This window comes from Amblyomma maculatum, chromosome 2, assembly GCF_055883805.1.
Source record: "Amblyomma maculatum isolate TAMU_Amacu chromosome 2, ASM5588380v1, whole genome shotgun sequence".
In the NCBI taxonomy this organism is placed as follows: Eukaryota; Metazoa; Arthropoda; class Arachnida; order Ixodida; family Ixodidae; genus Amblyomma; species Amblyomma maculatum.
In genome coordinates, this window is record NC_139345.1 from 3,119,964 (window position 1) to 3,139,610 (window position 19,647).

The 19,647-nt window shown below is 50.6% G+C and overlaps 1 protein-coding gene across 1 annotated transcript in view; it reads right to left on the minus strand.

The window, feature by feature from the left end:
* LOC146197846 (protein madd-4-like) overlaps positions 1–19,647 on the minus strand; it is a 261,142-nt gene that overhangs the window by 53,502 nt on the left and 187,993 nt on the right. The window contains exon 3 of the mRNA XM_084593100.1: positions 2,830–2,973. Within this exon, the coding sequence (XP_084449226.1) occupies positions 2,830–2,973 (144 nt within the window). The remainder of the gene's footprint in view (positions 1–2,829; positions 2,974–19,647) is intronic.

The window sequence follows — 19,647 nt, forward strand, 5'->3', positions numbered from 1 at the left end:
CGGAAGCATGAACGTGGAAAAGAGTGCTTGTAAAGTACGCTCCAGACAGACCGATGCAACGCTGTTCGTAAATAGTACTCACGATTTTCCTGCGTTGGCGCACTGCCCGATCACAATAGCTAGCGGGGTCAATTACGAAGCGATCCCGAGAGCTAAAGCGGGGAAATAAATGCGAGGAGCTAGCTAATTTGGCACCTCCATCCTCCGGCTGATCGAACAGAGGCCCAGGGCTCGTCTCCTTGACGTCAAAAGCGCGGCGGGTTCGTAACCTTGTTTCGTCCTTGCGGACCGTGCAGAGATTGCCATATCAGCGCACACACATGCACACACCGCGGAGCCCGCTCGGCGTCTTTGCCCTGCCGTAATTCTGCGGACTCTCCGGAGCCGCCTGCTGTCAATTAAGGGGCTGCTTCCGACATGGCCCGTGATCCGATTAGCAGAGAGAAGCGTGCCCAGCTGCTCCGCCGTGTGCCGCTAATGTCACCTCGCCGATGTATGCAGGACTGCGGAAAATTCACGCATGTGCATTGTTAATGGCAAGTGCGCCAGTTGGTTTCGCAGCAGTATTTCTTTCTTTTTTTTTCCCCCAAAGACAAAATTTCTTAATGCTCCGGTTGATCTTCGCGATAAATCAGGGTTGCGGGACTAACACTTACAAAATTTTAAAAACAGGATTTTTGAGTTAGACGATAGGTTTTTCCGCATGAACGTCGGCATGGGGTAAGGGGCTCTTGAATAATAGTGAACCTAAAGTATAGTAGCCAAAAATTAGCTATTCAGTAGTAGTTAGGCAGCCTTCTAGTTAGCACCTCCTGGCTTATTGCGGTGCACTATACCGCTCGCAACGCTATGCTGGAGTGGTTTTCTAGCTCAGTAATCTGATTTTTAAAAATTGCGGAAACTCTTAGGTAACACAGCCCATATACTCTATCCCTGTCTATGCCTGACCGCAGTTATTGTAGGAAAAGATTAAGAAACTGCATGTCCACAGCAGATGTCTGCACAATCCTCGTAAAACAAAATCATATCTCCAGACGAAACAATGGTTTGTCGCTACTCCTTAATGCAGATGCTGGAAACAATTGACGCACTGACTGCATATGAGGCACAGTGTCCTTCTGTGTACACATTTGGCGTCCATGATTATCCAGCGCTTTTGAATCCCGACGGTTTCTATGTACCAGGCTTAACGTTACGTGTAGTGGCTACCAGTTGCAAAGCGGCAAAACAATGAATTGGGAAAACGGCCTTTACAAAATGCGAGCCCAATCTTCACCTCTTATACAGGCGCGCCTTACAACCACAGTTCGTGTGCTCACTATACAGTATACTGGGCCCTTGATTATTACCATACTCACTATATGTCTAGTTGATTGCAAACTCAAACTTATAATTCATCTCTGCCAGTAGAGATTTCTGACAGTGTTGGGCAAAAGAGATGACGTCCCACTAAGCGTGCCTAGGCGTAGTGTTAATTAGGTGGCAAGCACTTTGGTTTCGGGCGGCACATACTTATTAGCGCACAGCTACAATCTAAGTCCCGCTTTAACAAAGCCGAACAAGCTTGTTTGCGTGGTCTATAAGAGTCGCGTGTCTACTGAGCATCCAAAGGACCCAGCTAGTTCGACTCCCACCTTAAGCGTGCTGCCCAACTTTGCAGCTTCTATCGGCTCGGTCATACCTATGTAGTACCGTGACGTCACACAATACAACATCGATCGAGTTGCCCGAGCGGTACTAGGGAAGGAGGTGGTGAAGGGTGGCAGTTCCTGGCCCTACGGGGTTGGGACGGTAGGTCAACGCCGCTTGACGCGGATGCTAGCCAGCCACCCAGTTTTATATGTTGTAGGCCGTCATTGTACCCGCCACTGCTTCGGTGGTGAACGACGGCTGTTGTTGTGGCGCGCGCCTTTCTCGCCCTCTTCCTTTTCTTTCTTCTCTATTTTCTCTTCTGTCTACCCCGCCGGGGTGGTGCAGTGGTAAGACGCCCGACTACTGTGCCGGAGTACCCGGGTTCGAACCCGACCTCGGCGGCTGCGTTTCGATGGAGGCGAAACGAAGAGGCGTCGTGTGCTGTGCGATGTCAGCGCACGTTAAAGATCCCCAGGTGGTCGAAATTACTCCGTAGCCCTCCACTACGGCTCCTCTTCCTCTCTTTCCACTTTCACTCCCATCTTCCTCCCTTCCCTTACGGCGCGGTTGCGGTGTCCACAGAAAAACAAGTGAGACAGTTACCGCGCCTTTCCCTTCCTATAAATAAATCAGTTTTAAATCAGTTAAAAAATCTCTTCTATCCGCACGAGGCAGCGGAGGTGGCTCAGCTACAGAGCCAGTAGCAGGCACGTGCATTTTCTTTTCCTTCTTCCTACAGCCACAACAACAACAACGGCACTACTGCACGAGCTTGGAGGCTTCAGGCGTCAGAAAAAAAGCTAAATGGCTGAGTATAAGCTATATAGCTACTGCTGGCACACTAAACGCCTTCCTTCTCTGGCATTAAGACGAACAGCGGAACCTGCAGCTCTCTCTGATTGCAGTAGCATGATAAGTTTCAACTCTACCAGGGTTGTGATAAATCTTAGCAAGATCGTCGTCGCATGTCAGGAATCCGGAAAGCAGCCTAGAGGTGTAAAACATAAAGATGGCCTATTTGGTAGCTTATTATTGGAACTAGTAACGTAGTACAGGACAGACGAAGAGTGGCTGGGACAAGACAAGCGCCTTCCTATCTGTTCCCTTCCCGTCTACCCTTCACATATGGCGCTGCTCACATGGAGAAGCAGCTGTCTCGAGGCGTCTTCGAAGCGTGCGGCTAAGTTGCGCGTATACCTGCATGTTGCAGATGCGCGTCCTGGTGGCGTCGCCCATGCAGCCGGCGCGAGCAAGGCATCTCCGCGAACGGCTGCTCACTCCTCCGTCACAGGTCCGCGAGCAGGGGCTCCAGGCGCTCCATAGACTCCATCCATCGATGTCCTGGATTGAGAAAAAAAAATTGTACAGGTTCTACTATCCTTTACCCAAGTTTCACGGGCGTAAGCCATCGGCCACAGCCACAGTCACTGCGGCCGCTTCGATCTTGGTTCGCTTCCGCGCTTGGTAAGGTTCTCCGCAAAGGTCTACAGTCTGACTTCTCGTTGTTTGGTGCTCTCGACAGTCTGTTTGGCGCGGCTGCGGTCTCTGCCGCTAACGAGAGTGGCTTCATCTATGTCACGCCGCCTCTTTTTGCCAAGCCGCTTGGTGGATTCGCCCGGTGCAATGCTCGCGGACCTATTCCTCGCCCAGATATGGTGCGTGTGTATGGTGTGTTTAGCTAGGTTAGATGAAGGAGCGGCGCAGATGAAACTTATGAGAACGACGATGTTATCTCGACAGAGCGAGAATGTGCTGCAGTTGTAATTTGATGAAAACGAGTCGGTTTGCTGCACAGCGCGAGAGTGTGTTGCAGTTTTACACGAAGCGTAATCGGTTGTGCTGAAATCATATGGAGCATTCGGTTGGAGGGACGAGAGGCGCCGAGCATTGCAGAGCAGTACAGGAGCACGCCGAGCGAGGGTGTAGCCGGCCTCCCACAGGAATGCTCTCTGCGTGTCGAGAGCAGCGCGCCACGACCCACGTGACTGCACTTCTCTCCCCAGCATTCTCCGCCTGCCCGCAGTGGCGGCAGTTGCAACCCGAGGAGAGGCCAACGCTCAGTGCAGAACCGCTTGTTTTGTATGCCTTTGTTCTCACAGCGTGGCGATCTGCCTCCTTTGGCCCTTTCGACGCCAGCAGCGACTCTCAAACATGCATACAGCACCAGACACGACATTGCTTCCGTGATCACGTGCCCACAGTGATGTGAGTAGCAAGCAGTCCATTTGCCTTGCTAGCAATTCAAGATGTAATAGTGCTCCCCTACTGACCACTTATATCCCCACCCATTTCAACAATGTTTCAAACTGCACTCGGAGTGTTCACAGTGGAGAGGAAAACCGCAGGTAAGTTGCAAATATTGCTTGGCGCTTACAGAAAATGTCGGTCGAACAGCTGCGCAAATATTTAAAGAGGCGATGTTAAGATGGGCGTCTTGATCGAGTGATATCGAGTTTCTTATTGCCCTTCTTTATAGCTCTCAGTAACCAGTTCCGTTCCCTGATGTGACTCGGTCAATACCAACGTTAATAGAAATAGGGTCAGTTACCAAACTGGGAGTCGTTTCGCGGCGCCGCCGTCACTCGCTGCTTTGAGTGGCTCTGCAGTCGAACCAGGATCCAGCCGGTCCGATCGGTGGCTGGACTCGTACAGTGCGCGCAGCATAGAGCGCAGTGTGGTAGCGATCGTTGTTTGTGCTGCCTATGCTTGCATACAGAGTTTATAACGGTCAAGCCGGCGAGCTGCGTGCTGGGCTGCGCGAGCGGTTACAGGAGCAACAAAACCGTGAGGAATTTGTTCTCGGCTCCACATTACGCGGGCCTCCGTGCGGCATGAGATGGCGCGATTCCGCATGTTGACAGAAAGTCAAATCACGTGTTTTCGACCTTACATTTTCACTAAGATATACTGAACTCGTACACTCATGTTATCAATGGCAATGAATTGAGAAGAGTAAATGAAGCTTTGTTGAAGGATGCGCAAAGTGTTCCCTCACCTGCCTTCAAACCTATCGAAGCCGCCTACAACGAAGCGAAAACTGCAGACAGGAAGGTACAGTCATGGAAGAAAAACAAAGTGAATCCGGGCTGTCACTCTGAAGAAGCATCCTTAAACCATCGTCCCCACGATGGCGAAAGATAGCGGAAGGTGACGACGGAGGCAGCTTTATGGCATTTTTGATGCTAAGGAGCTGAAAGTACTAAATATATAAATAAGTGTGTCATTATCTTCTAACTGAAAAGCGCTAATGTGTTCCTGGAGTACTCAAGGACCCTACGAGCTACTGAACTACTGACTGGCAATTAGTAAGTGGTCGAGCGACAAACGACCGAAAACGTGCCCGGAGATGTAATCCATTTGATTGTGGATCAGCTTTAGAGCAGGAAGCTACCATGAATAGCATGTTACCTGCACTTTGTACAGCTTACAGTGCAGGTAAGGATGTTTTATTTGGTAAAGCGAATGCATTTTTACACAAGATTTCTGTCCGATAGGATAATTAGAGTCGGAAGGTATAATTAAGTATCGGCTGCTACAATGTATGCATTGATTATAAAGTGCAAAAAGTACTGTGAATAACTTGTACCATAACGTATATAGGCAGCTATGAATCAATTACCTCTGTATTTTTGTCTGCAGCAACGCACTGCGCGAATGATCACAAAATAAATGCGACGCTGGCGCTGGCCAGGGACGAGAAACCGAGAGTAGTGAATCCCAAAAAAGGCTAAACTTTATTTCTCGTGTTGTTTGTACCGGAGCTCCTCTCTACGCTCCCTCTTCTCTTGCGGGAGGAGAGGAACAGACAACTCGCGAAGCTGAACGAGTTCGCCGCTTTCGCGGCTTAGGTTGTGCGTGGCGCGCGGATAAAGTAACTACATGCTCATTGACGAAATCAATGCTGTGCGCATAATCCGCTTATTCCAGAAAACCACACAACAGACATCGTAGTTACTCGTGGTCGACTTTAGATTGCCTCAAATGCGGCCCTTTGTGCTGTGAAGATCTTGCTAATTGGTCGTTAAGCACATATGCGGTGGCGCAGAAACAGCAGAAACACGTTCCAGACCTTTGCACTGACCTAAGCTTATTAGTGACCTTACGATGAGCCTTGCGATAGTCCTACCTGCGCCTTTAGTGTACATGTCTCATATATGCCACTTCGGGCACGAAGCTCGTAAAACCACGTTCCATTCGAAAGATGACCGCCGCCCATGTCAACCAGCGTTGGCTCAGTAGCGGTCACCTGTACAGCTCAACGTTGCTTCAGCAGAGTTTTGTAGCATGGTCGCCACACGAGGTTCAGGCTTGACTTTTTTTTTTTAGCGTAAATAACGGCAAGTGCGGCATTTGGGACGCTAGTTAATTGAGCATTCACGAAAGCTACGTGCTCCGCCGGACGGCCGGTCCTGCGGCGCCTACTTGCGTTTCGACGGCGACCTGGAGCCGAGTTCGACGGCTGCGCCACCTCGCGTTAAAATTGAGGCGCCGATTCAGCAGCATGCAGAACCCGGATAGTTTGGCAAATTATCTTAGTTCTATTAACGTTGGTCAATACCTCGAGAATATACTACACAGTAACCCATGGTATGTAACCCATATTACGTAATATTTTGCTCATTTGGTTAAAACGCGTAGCCGATTTCCGAAATGATAATTCCATTTCAAGGCACCGTTCAGCACGGACAAGAAACCTGAGAACTTGCTAATCTAACAACGGAAATACAAAACCGCGGTAAATTATCCCTGTTCCCGAATTAATCGGTGTTCATCCTTGACAACGCTGTTCACGCGGGAATCCCGCAACTATACAGGAAGGTTGCTTCCAGGAGCTGCTGCTGCTGCTGCAACAAGTGCACGCTCGCACGCGGAGCAGCCGGTGCGTGTGGGGCCGTTGTTTATCGGCTCTTCGCGCTGACCCGAATTACATGCCGAGTACGATCCATCATCGAAGCCTTATTTGAGGCGCTCATTTTAGTCCGGTCGATATCGCCGCTTGAGCGCCGTCTGCGCATATGCGCGAACATCCTTCCCGGACACCGTCTGCGCGGCCTTTATTCTTGCCGTAACGAGCGGAGCGAAGTAAGGAGTCAGCACGATCGCAGCTTGAAAGACTGCACGCCAGTTTCAAATCAGAGACAATGACTGGCCTCTTCAGCGTGACTACGCGTGGCGCCATGCACACAGCCAGCTTCTGATAGGTTTCGTAAATAGGAGCTGACGACAACAGCGTGTGCGACAACTACGGCGACGTCACGGTCGCCAACCTAGTGCGACGTTAGACTGCCCTAACCAAGCTTGTTGAAGAGTTCTGCTTGAGTGTATAAAGCACATGCTGATGGAACTCCCCATTTTATGCTATCCTATATAGCTGCTTTGAAATGAGTGCTAATATAATTTAGACCGCGATCCCTCAATGCGTGCACAGAAGCCTTCTTCAGCCGAGAAAGTTCCTCAACAGCACAGATATGGCACCGAGCTGATGCTGCATTCGGAACGTTTAGGTGATCCTTTTCACTTAAAAACACACTCCAACTAACCACTCCAGGAGTGCGTGTTGTCGGGCTAATCGGTTCCGCATATTTAAGAAGAAACTGGTTCTAACACTGTGACGAGGACAGAAGAAAACACGCGTGTGTGTTTTTCTTCTGTCCTCGTCCCAGTGTTAGCGCAACAGCTAATCAGTGTTCACTGTTCTCAGTAAACATCAATTTCCTGACCCTTCCCACTGGTGTTGTCACTTTTTCGGTATCAAAAGACAAATTCCTTGGAGATAAATTTAATTTGACTGTACATTCCTAGCGGACGGCTTGAAGTTTTAACCTCGTTAACGAAAACTATGGACTGCCATCGCTTTGAAGTGAATGACTGCGTCGACAGCAGTGGAATCTGTGCCTACACACACACACACACACACACACACACACACACACACACACACACACACACACACACACACACACACACACACACACACACACACACACACACACACACACACACACACACACACACACACACACACACACACACACACACACACACACACACACACACACACACGCACGCACGCACGCACGCACGCACGCACGCACGCACGCACGCACGCACGCACGCACGCACGCACGCACGCACGCACGCACGCACGCACGCACGCACGCACGCACGCACGCACGCACGCACGCACGCACGCACGCACGCACGCACGCACGCACGCACGCACGCACGCACGCACGCACGCACGCACACGCACGCACGCACGCACGCACGCACGCACGCACGCACGCACGCACGCACGCACGCACGCACGCACGCACGCACGCACGCACACACACACACACACACACACACACACACACACACACACACACACACACACACACACACACACACACACACACACACACACACACACACACACACACACACACACACACACACACACACACACACACACACACACACACACACACACACACACACACACACACACACACACACACACACACACACACACCAAGGGGAGCTTTTATCACTGGGAGTCAGCCCAGGCACACCGGCAGCAATCAGCACAGACGCGCAAGCGCGAGCGCCACTTCGTCGCTCGTTATTCCCGTTTCAGTCATCCGCCACTTGGCAATGCTAGGCGGGATTACCCCCCTCTCCCCCTTCCGAAAGGGAAAAAATTAATACTACGAGAAACAACGGTGCGCAAAACAAGATAGTGGTCACAGTGGCGGCCCTACGCTAACGTGGGTAGTACGGCTTCAGTTGCACAATGTACACAATGTCGGAGCTGGGCTTTCGACGTTTTAATTGTGGGGCGCCGTCCGGAATAACTTCATAACTGAGCTCACTCACACGACGCAACGCTTTGTACAGCCCGAAGTAGCAGAAAGAAGGAGGAGGAAAGACAGGCAAGCAGGAAAGAAATTTCTCTGACAAGCCTGGGCGGCTAACTGGTGTCCACACCCAGACTTGGTCACCAGCTTTATAGTCAACCTGTCGGTTCGGAGGTTGTAGGCGCGCGAGTCGGGGGTCTGCTGCCGTCTGATGCACACGCGGGCGAGCTGGTGGGCTTCCTCAGCACGGAGGGCATATTGCAGGGTATCTGGGGAAAGCTGATCATCTTCTGGACACGGGAGAACGGAATCAAGTATGCTCTGAACTTCGCGTCCGTACACAAATCTAAATGGCGTGAAGCGCGTTGTTTTCTGTAAAGGCCGTGTTGTACGCAAAGGTGACGTACGGCAGCACCTCATCCCAAGTCTTGGGCTGCACATCGACGTACATTGACATGTCCGCAATCGTTTTGTTCAACCTTTTGGTGAGGTCATTATTCTGTGCATGGTACGCTGTGGTCTTGCGATGGATCGTGCAACTCAGCGCAAATATGTGGTCGCTGAGCTGCGACGTGAAAGCTGTTCCTCTGTCGGTGACGTACGAAGGGGCGCCATGTCACAAGATGATGTTGTGCACGAAAAACTCGGCTACTTCAGAAACTGTGGCAAGAGGGATTGCCTTCGTCTCTGCGTATCGAGTTAAACAGTTAGTAGCGACCTCTATCCATTCGTTCCCCGCCTGCGACAAAGGGCAAGGGCCGAGGAGATACATCCCAATTTGGTCGAACAGAATACGCAGGGCCCTAACGGGCTTGAGAAATCCGGCAGGCTTATGGAGCGGTATCGTACGGCGCTGGCATTCACGGCAGCTTCTTACATAGCGTTTCACAGCGGCAGAGAGTCCTGGCGAGTAATACAGCGAGCGTCCGTGAGAAACCCAAATGGACAGATATCGGTTCGTCGTGGCATGCGAGGAGAATGCCCGCACGAAGCTCGATGGAACTACCAGAAGGTGAGCTTTTTCTTGGCCCTAGGAGATCCTTTTATGAAATACGCCTTGCCGCATACAGAAGGAAACAAGGCGCTGAGATAGGTGTCTCGGGAGGGTCGTATCACGAGCTTCCAAATAGTCGATGAGTGGAAGGATGTCTGGATCAGCTCTCTGCCGGTCCCTGAGCTCAGATGTGCTGCTTAGGGCTCCTAGAAAGCCGCTGTCATCATCGGCTGTAACACCGCCAGTGTCAACGGGTGCTCGTCTTCGTGTTTGCAATCGGACTCATACAATTGTTCTGCCAAATTCCTGAAGCCGTAGACTCGAGCGTGCAAGTCGTCCAGATGGGTCTCACAGATTTGCTAACCAGCACAATGATGGTCCGTGACGACTTGAAATGGTCGGCCGTAAAGATAGGGGCGAAACTTTATAATAAGCCCACACGACCACAAGGCATTATTCATTTTCCAACGTGGAATAATTCGTTTCGGCACGAGAGAGAGTGCGCGCTAGCGTAGGCTATTACTCGCTCAATCCTGTCTTGATGCTGCACGAGGACCTCGCCAAGACCGATGCTAATGGCGTCGGTGTGCACCTCGGTGTCAGCCTCTTCATCGAAGTGCGTCAGAACAGGGGAGGTTTGAAGGCGCTCGCGAACCAAGGAGAAAGCCGTCTCTTGCCCAAAATTCCACAAAAAGGAGGTGTTCTTCCTTGTGAGGCGCGTCAGAGGTCAAGCAATCTGAGAAAAGTCCGCAATGAACCGCAGATAATGCGCCCGCAGACCCAGAAAGCACTGAACAGCTTTTTTGTTAACTGGAACGGGAAATCGTGCGACGGCAGCAGTATTATCGGAATCCGGGCGCACCCCGTCAGCGCTCACAACATGACCAAGAAACTTGAGCTAAACTGAGAGAAACTTGAACCCGAAGAAGCATTTCTGGGGCTTCAGCGTATACGATCAGCAGAACGGAGGGCATCCAAGACAGTTCGAAGACGTTGTAAGTGTTGTCCAAATGTATCTGAAAAAACGAAGAAGTCGTCCAAATTTGCAGGATTCCCTGCAAGCTGAAGAAGCAGCAATTGCCCTAGCAATCACACACTCCTCTGCTGAGTATATCTTCTCAGACTCCAAAACAGCAATTAGTAATTATGCCCATCGCAAAATCCACTCCCTGGCCGCAAACATTCTAGCATCATCTCCTCCACCGAATCACCTCATCACCCTCCTCTGGGTCCCTGCGCACAGCGAACACCCAGGCAACACGGCCGCTCACTCCCAAGCCCGAGCACTCGTCAACCGGGCTGAGAGCGACCTGGTGCCTTCGTCTCGCAGTGCCAGAGATCGGCTTCTTAACTACCACGACCTCACCGTATTTTATAGAAATTCCCGAAATTTATAGAAGAACCCTCCTCCGCATAAATCTCTTCCCAAAAGCGACCAGGCTTTCTGGCGCAGACTTCAGACGGCCACAGTCATGACCCCTTTCCTTCTCTCTATTATAAACCGTGGCGTAACCTCTCCTCATTGCCACTTGTGTCCTAGCACCAGAGCCGACTTTACTCACGTCTTCCTGAACTGCCCGAACAAACCCAAGCCCCCGTGGCAAGGGCCAAGACATCAGGAGCGATGGGAGGCTGCTCTGCGCAGCTCGCTGCCGGAGATACAGCTTCTGACAGTGAGCTGGGCCCGAGGGGTCGCCGAAGCTCAAAAGTTCCTGGCCATCTAGAGCGGCCTGAGGGCCCATCGTCGTCCTGCTCCCTCACTTCCCTTTACCCCCCCCCCCCCCCCTCACTTGATTCTTTTTTGAATCATTAAAGTTGTTACCTACCTACCACAGGACAGATCTGTCACTTGAGGCCAGTGAGGACGGCGTCCATCATCCGTTAGAATGTAGCTGGGGCAGAGCACAATCCAAATGGGAGAACTTTGAATTCATATAGGTCGTCTGGAGTGACAAATGCGGTTTTTCGGTCTCTTTTGTCTACTTCGATTTGCCAATAGCCGCTTTTCAAGTCAATTGATGAAAAATACTTAGCACGTTGCAATCTGTTCAGTGAGTCATCGCTGCGCGGCTACGGGTATTCTTTTTTATCACATTGTTCAATTTCCCATAGTCGACGCAAAATCGGAGGGTGCCGTCCTCTTCTTGACACGGACGACTGGCGAAGACCCCGGACTTTATAGTTTTCCATGAGGCGGCCAGAGGTCGAAGGCGGGCGAAGGGGCTACAAGATTCGGTGAAAGGGTGACGGAGAGCGGCGACGTGATGGACGATCGTTTGTAGAGCGGTCAAGGGAAGTTGACGGGGAAGAAAGGTGGTGCTCATTTTCATAGTAAGACTGCCGAGGAGGAAACTGGTACTCGTCGTCACGTCGGAGGTACCCGTTTCTTGCACTCACATCTCGGAGACGTCGACGACAGACACGTGCAGCATGGCCGCGTGTGCCACAGTATAAACAAACCGGACGGGGTGGGAGTGGGCGCCAAGCACCATAAACCGGTGGTCATGAGGACACCGTGTTGCACAGGCGCGGGATGGGCAAGAGGGCAAGGAGTAGGGGACGCAGCAACCTCCGTGTACGTTGGGACGTAGGTAGGGGCTAGTAGTTCTGGAGCCACGAGATGATTGAAGGAAGCAATCTCGTCCTTGATGATGCCCCGCAACTCAGTAGATGGAACAGGCGGACGAGAAAATGTAGGGAATGAAGAAACGGCACTGTGTAGCTCCTCACGACTAATGGAGCGGATCATGGTGCACAGATCGGTCTCAAGAATTCGGCTTGGATCTCAGGTGTTGGTGAGCCGCAGCGACTGTAGGTGGTCAAGTCGCCGGCAAGTGGCGCGAATGTCGGCTACAGTGGAGGGAATTTGGGCTGTAGTTGCGAATGCAAAAGATCCATTTCCCTTCAAAGTATGGCGAACACGGTCGCCTTCAATCATTGCGATGTTGACGCGCCGACAAAGGGCGAGGACGTCCTCAATGTTAGATGTGTTTGTCTCACCGGGAAGCTGCACGCGGGTATCCTGTGTGACCGGCACCGACAATGCCAAAGATCTGTCGGATCCGTAAGGTGAAATGGGACCAGTCAGGAATGCCTTCCTCGGATATATATATATATATATATATATATATATATATATATATATATATATATATATATATATATATATATATATATATATATATATATATATATATATATATATATATGAGGGAAAGAAGCCAACAGTCGGCGAGGCCAAGGAAAGCGTTGGGGATGGTATCTTTATGTATTTTTTTTTTAATGTTTACTTCGATAACCACAGAAATTAGTAATGTAATCTGTTTAGGGGAAAGATAATTAGACACAAAGTAGAAGAAAAAACAACGTGCCGATGGTGGGATCCGAACCCACGACCTCCGAATAACGCGTCCGGTGCTCTTTCAACTGAGCTACATCGGCCGCTGTCCCCCCTGCTACTTTCTTCGGTATTTATGTTGTCTGTATACGAACCTTGAGAGTGTTCACCAGCGCCACCCTCAGCCATAGCGGCGGACGTGGGACGTCCTTTGTTACCGCCAGCGTCACGTAGAACGTGATCAAGAGCGAGGGCGAAAGCTGTGCTAGAACCCTCTTACGCTACCTATGGCTTCAAGACTGCCAGAACCGAGACCCCCCTAAGCTACAAGCAGATCAATCAAGGGGAAATGAGGGTGCTCGTTATAATACATGAAGGAAAGAAGCCAACAGTCGGCGAGGCCAAGGAAAGCGTTGGGGATGGTATCTTTATGTAATTTTTTTTAATGTTTACTTCGATAACCACAGAAATTAGTAATGTAATCTGTTTAGGGGAAAGATAATTAGACACAAAATAGAAGAAAAAACAACGTGCCGATGGTGGGATCCGAACCCACGACCTCCGAATAACGCGTCCGGTGCTCTTCCAACTGAGCTACATCGGCCGCTGTCCCCCCTGCTACTTTTTTGGGTATTTATGTTGTCTGTATACGAACCTTGAGAGTGTTCACCAGCGCCACCCTCAGCCATAGCGGCGGACGTGGGACGTCCTTTGTTACCGCCAGCGTCACGTAGAACGTGATCAAGAGCGAGGGCGAAAGCTGTGCTAGAACCCTCTTACGCTACCTATGGCTTCAAGACTGCCAGAACCGAGACCCCCCTAAGCTACAAGCAGATCAATCAAGGGGAAATGAGGGTGCTCGTTATAATACATGAAGGAAAGGAGCCAACAGTCGGCGAGGCCAAGGAAAGCGTTGGGGATGGTATCTTTATGTAATTTTTTTTTAATGTTTACTTCGATAACCACAGAAATTAGTAATGTAATCTGTTTAGGGGAAAGATAATTAGACACAAAGTAGCAGAAAAAAACAACAACGTGCCGATGGTGGGATCCGAACCCACGACCTCCGAATAACGCGTCCGGTGCTCTTCCAACTGAGCTACATCGGCCGCTGTCCCCCCTGCTACTTTCTTGGGTATTTATGTTGTCTGAATACGAACCTTGAGAGTGTTCACCAGCGCCACCCTCAGCTTATTCGGAGGTCGTGGGTTCGGATCCCACCATCGGCACGTTGTTTTTTCTTCTACTTTGTGTCTAATTATCTTTCCCCTAAACAGATTACATTACTAATTTCTGTGGTTATCGAAGTAAACATTAAACAAACAAAAAAATTACATAAAGATACCATCCCCAACGCTTTCCTTGGCCTCGCCGACTGTTGGCTTCTTTCCTTCATGTATTATAACGAGCACCCTAATTTCCCCTTGATTGATCTGCTTGTAGCTTAGGGGGGTCTCGGTTCTGGCAGTCTTGAAGCCATAGGTAGCGTAAGAGGGTTCTAGCACAGCTTTCGCCCTCGCTCTTGATCACGTTCTACGTGACGCTGGCGGTAACAAATGACGTCCCACGTCCGCCGCTATGGCTGAGGGTGGCGCTGGTGAACACTCTCAAGGTTCGTATACAGACAACATAAATACCCAAGAAAGTAGCAGGGGGGACAGCGGCCGATGTAGCTCAGTTGAAAGAGCACCGGACGCGTTATTCGGAGGTCGTGGGTTCGGATCCCACCATCGGCACGTTGTTTTTTCTACTACTTTGTGTCTAATTATCTTTCCCCTAAACAGATTACATTACTAATTTCTGTGGTTATCGAACTAAACATTAAAAAAAAATTACATAAAGATACCATCCCCAACGCTTTCCTTGGCCTCGCCGACTGTTGGCTTCTTTCCTTCATGTATTATAACGAGCACCCTCATTTCCCCTTGATTGATCTGCTTGTAGCTTAGGGGGGTCTCGGTTCTGGCAGTCTTGAAGCCATAGGTAGCGTAAGAGGGTTCTAGCACAGCTTTCGCCCTCGCTCTTGATCACGTTCTACGTGACGCTGGCGGTAACAAAGGACGTCCCACGTCCGCCGCTATGGCTGAGGGTGGCGCTGGTGAACACTCTCAAGGTTCGTATACAGACAACATAAATACCCAAGAAAGTAGCAGGGGGGACAGCGGCCGATGTAGCTCAGTTGGAAGAGCACCGGACGCGTTATTCGGAGGTCGTGGGTTCGGATCCCACCATCGGCACGTTGTTTTTTCTTCTACTTTGTGTCTAATTATCTTTCCCCTAAACAGATTACATTACTAATTTCTGTGGTTATCGAAGTAAACATTAAAAAAAAATTACATAAAGATACCATCCCCAACGCTTTCCTTGGCCTCGCCGACTGTTGGCTTCTTTCCTTCATGTATTATAACGAGCACCCTCATTTCCCCTTGATTGATCTGCTTATATATATATATATATATATATATATATATATATATATATATATATATATATATATATATATATATATATGTATATATATCCACTGTCAGCGGGATCACGGTGCTTGCATCCCAAGCCGAAACGCAGAGTCACGTTGTCTCGACTCGCTAGCGGCATCAGACAGTCGATGCTATATCTTCGCGGCGCAACGTTGGGCCCCCGCGCTGCCTCCCGCAACCTCCCGATAACTCCGACCACAAAGCTTCCTTCATGACAGGCAAGAACAGTTAGTGGAATGTTTCTTTAAGGAATATGTGCGAAAAATTAAGGAAGTCTGTAATTGTACATAAATGTCTTGCTCGAAATCTTTGCCTCAATCTATCGAAATGGTGTAACAGCTGATGAGCTGCGCTCAAATTTCGCATTAGGAAGTAACGTAATCGTCAGCAAATTTTTTAACGAGGCAACAACTTGTGGCGGTATTAGGGGGTGGCATTCCACGCCGCCGCCCCTCCGCGGATGCAACGTCCCCGTTAGCGACCCGAGTAGGGGACAAAAGGACGGGGACGACACATAGTTAATACTAGAATGCTATTTATTGCACTTGAAAATAATACAGAGCATGCCGGCTAGCTATACATCAACAAGGTTTTTCCTTGGAAGGGCAAGGCTACGTAAGGACTTCTGACTCACCGGCTTGGGAATGAGTGGTGCGACTTCGGCGGCGGACATTCGCGCCGGGAATATGGCGGCCGGGATCTCCCCTGCACGCCGCATTCTTCGGACAAAGCCATACCTGCAGCCATACCATGGTGTCTGCCGCTGGAGGCGGCTAGAGTGTGCGGTATTTGTCGCTTCGCTGATGGAAAGCAGGAGACGGGCGATCGTGCACGACAGGTCCTCCTGTGTGTCCCCGCGTACTCCGTGCCGCTGTCCCTCAGCATTTGCAGGGAAAGGCGGTAGGAGACGACTGCTCGCGCTGCCGGCTGGATACAGAAGAGAAGCTCCGTGTCGTGTTCTCGCGGGACTCTTCTTCTTCTAAGTATACTGTGGGGTATTCTTGGGGAGGGGATACTGCACGCGGGTTACGCCAGCCTATGTCGTGGCGGCACTCTTGGCGTCCAGGCGAAGGGGAGATGGGAAGTGGGGAGGGGGTGGGGAGATCGGGACTCCACGTAGACTTCTTGGTGGCGCACCCATCACTGGTTCTCCTTCCCCCAAGGGGGGGGGGGGGGGGGGGGTAATTACCTCCGCTCCCAGCCGGCGCTGCTACGACGCTCGCTGGGGTGGTGGTGATCGGCCGCGGTGAAGGGGGAGGAAACTGGTTTTCCACAAACTCCACTGTTCCTTCCCGTTCCCTTTCTTTTCCTTTTAACGTGCGTCTGAGTTTCAATTCACGCGATTACGCGGGAACACATAACGGTTTTACGTACGCGACGTAGGCGAATCGGCCGAACTCGCGTGGTTAAGAGGGAAACAGTGAAAGAAAATGGAGGAGGAGGGGTTACATCACGGTCCCTTACACGTTTCCCTCATTTTGTTTTTTCGTTTTGCCACTATGTATACAGCGTTCGTTTCATACACCGAAGTCAGTATACTTATTCAGAGGATACGCGCAATAACCTGGTCAAATGAGAGTTTCTCTTTAATGAATATAAAATCAAACAACACGCTCTTTTCCCTCGTCGCAGAGGTCAGGGGACGTGCCAATAAGCGGCAATAGTGACCACTGTTATATGTTCGTAGTGAATTTGTGAACACGTCCCCAAATGTAAAGGGGGAGCGCTATCGCGAGCAGGTACTAATAAGATCGCGAACAGATAAAATAAAACGAAGCCGTTTTTATAATTTAAAGCTAGGACGCCAATAAGAAAGCACACTTATTAAACCACGCACAACGCTACAAGTTAAATGAAAGCGTTCACCGGATAAGGAATGCCCAGGAAAAACTTAAAAGCAGGGATGTCTAGTTGACAAGGTGGACACGGTTGGGTGAGCTGCGTCGCGTCAGCGGTGCTGCGTTGAAGAATGCACTACGAAGAGCCAGGTGGAAGTATATGAGCAGAGAGGGCTCAAAGGAGACGCCGGTAGACTTGCGTCGGTCGTCTCAGAAAATTGGTCGCGGCAGCGTAACAAAGTTCGAGACCAGCGGCGGACCCGTCGATGGCGTCCCATCACGCTGAAGGCTTAATCAGGCCAGTTTTGCACTGGTGATCCAAGAGAGGCCTCTTAACAAAACGGACCAGACATCCGTCGTCTGCTAACCTGTACGCTTGAACGCCGTTTATTTGTTCTCCCTTCCTTGATACCTCACTTTCCCGACACGTCACTTCTCCGCTACTCGGGCCGGCACGCGCTTGGTCGTTCTCACCACTCGCACGTGTGCTTACGCAACGCCGGTCCGGCTCGTGCATCGCTCCGCCGTCGGCGCACCAACAAACCCCCCCCCCCCCCCGCCCTCCCCCACACATACATAAAATTTGCTCCACTTCGCAGGATTGCTAGAAGTGCTCTATAAGGATAATTTTCTCGTCGTCGGCACGACAGCGTGACGGAGGCGTCTGATTACTCAAGACAAGCCGCGACACAAGGGTGACCGTACGTATACAAAAGGGCGTCCAGCCGTCTAGACGCTATTGATTGGTCAAGCAGACGAAGTGCCGCCGCCAAGTAACAAAGTACTTGGCGGCCTTCACTTCAGCTGGCCCCGTCTCGACGATTTTGGCATCTTGGCCGTCACGAGACAGCTACGGTGCTGTCGCTTCTTCTGCGGTCACCGCCAAAGTTTGCTCCCAACGCTCGCGCCTCTTCATCCGCGCATTCTCTTTGCCGTGAAACCGATCTGAACAGCTCCTGGCTTTGCCACATCCTTCGCCACAAACATATGCGATGGGGACCAAGCCATGCTCCTTCACTCTCCCTACCTCTTAAAGGCTCTCAGTAGAAAGTTTCTTTCCCTAAGACAGAACGAGTGGATTTGACTGAATCCAAAACTCATCTATCCAGCCGACTCAACGCGCACTGCAGCTTCAAGCTCATCTTCAAAACAGCGCGAATAAGACAGGACAGCGGACACACACACACACACACAGGGAGAGAGAGAACAGTTTCCTTCCAGAAGACTCTGCTTCAAGCTTCCAACCCACTGCACGTGCCCGCAGTAGTACCGGCATCTATGCACAACACAGACTCCGTTGTTAAGAGCGTGACGTGACAGCGTCAATGGCTTCCGTCCGCGCTCCCCATCCTTGTTAGCGCACAGTCAATTTGCTACGCCTGTAGTCAGTGATAATTTATTCTGTGTTCTGCTTTCTCACATACACTCGGCGTACACTAGTAAGCTACCACATTGTGCAAATGGGCCATCCTACATACGTATGAAGCCTCTCTCGAACAAAGCCGTCCGAACGTACAGTCGTGAACAAAAGTGGTACACAACAAGCAGCTGGCAGCCTAGCACGGGAATACTGCATCGAAACGCCATTTAACGACAGGGACAGAGAAAGCGACACATGCATGTGTATAAAATTGGTACTGCCAAAATGTCTAGATCCCATAGAGCTGTTGCTAGATAGCGTTGCAATGCGGTTTCCCCGAACCTCCGCGGCCGGCTGAGTGCTGTATGCCACATTTGCTCACGACTATGCCTGCGTGGCCTAGGGGTGGCGTGTCCGATTTGGGATGCAAGGTTTCCGGAAGGTTCGATTCTCATCTCACTCTCCCATCTCAAGGATCTGCCCGAACGATCTTTCTTGCCGAATCGGTCATGTCACGTGGTCTCATAACGCCACACAACCCGAGAACGAATCAGTGCCAGGTCATGTAGTGCCAGCAACATCCTGCCAGAGGCATGCGCCCGTCATTGTTCGTTCTCAACGCCACAATGCCGACGCCTGGTTGCCTGGATAACGGGACATTTCGCGTTGTTGCGCCAAAAAGACAAATGCCCTTTATAACAGGCCTTAATTCAACCAAACGGTGTCGTCCGATTATCATGAAGCCGAGGTTGTTCACTTACTGAGGCCATGGTGAGTCTCCTCTCATCTACCGCACACTATACTTCACTACTTTGCCAGAGTAGGAGGTCTAAGGGTTATTCACGATATATGACTGCAAAGGGCCGTTTGAGTAGCACAATCAGCGCATTTCCCGAGTTGCATACGACTAGGGCTGCGAAGTCTCCGTCTTTGTCGTCTTCTATTCGTTCGTTCTTCGCATCCAAATGTTGCCGCAAAAGGAGATGAAACGGCTTGCTTTAGATATATACTCAAAAAAGATCGAGTGAGTGAGAGTTGTGGCGCGTAAGGCAGCCGGAGGGCCTTAGTGCAGTGCGGTACTCATCATGGCGGTATCGTACAAACCGTTTGCTGACACTATCCCGAGACCGCTTATCATATTTCCTATACAGTAAAACCACGTTC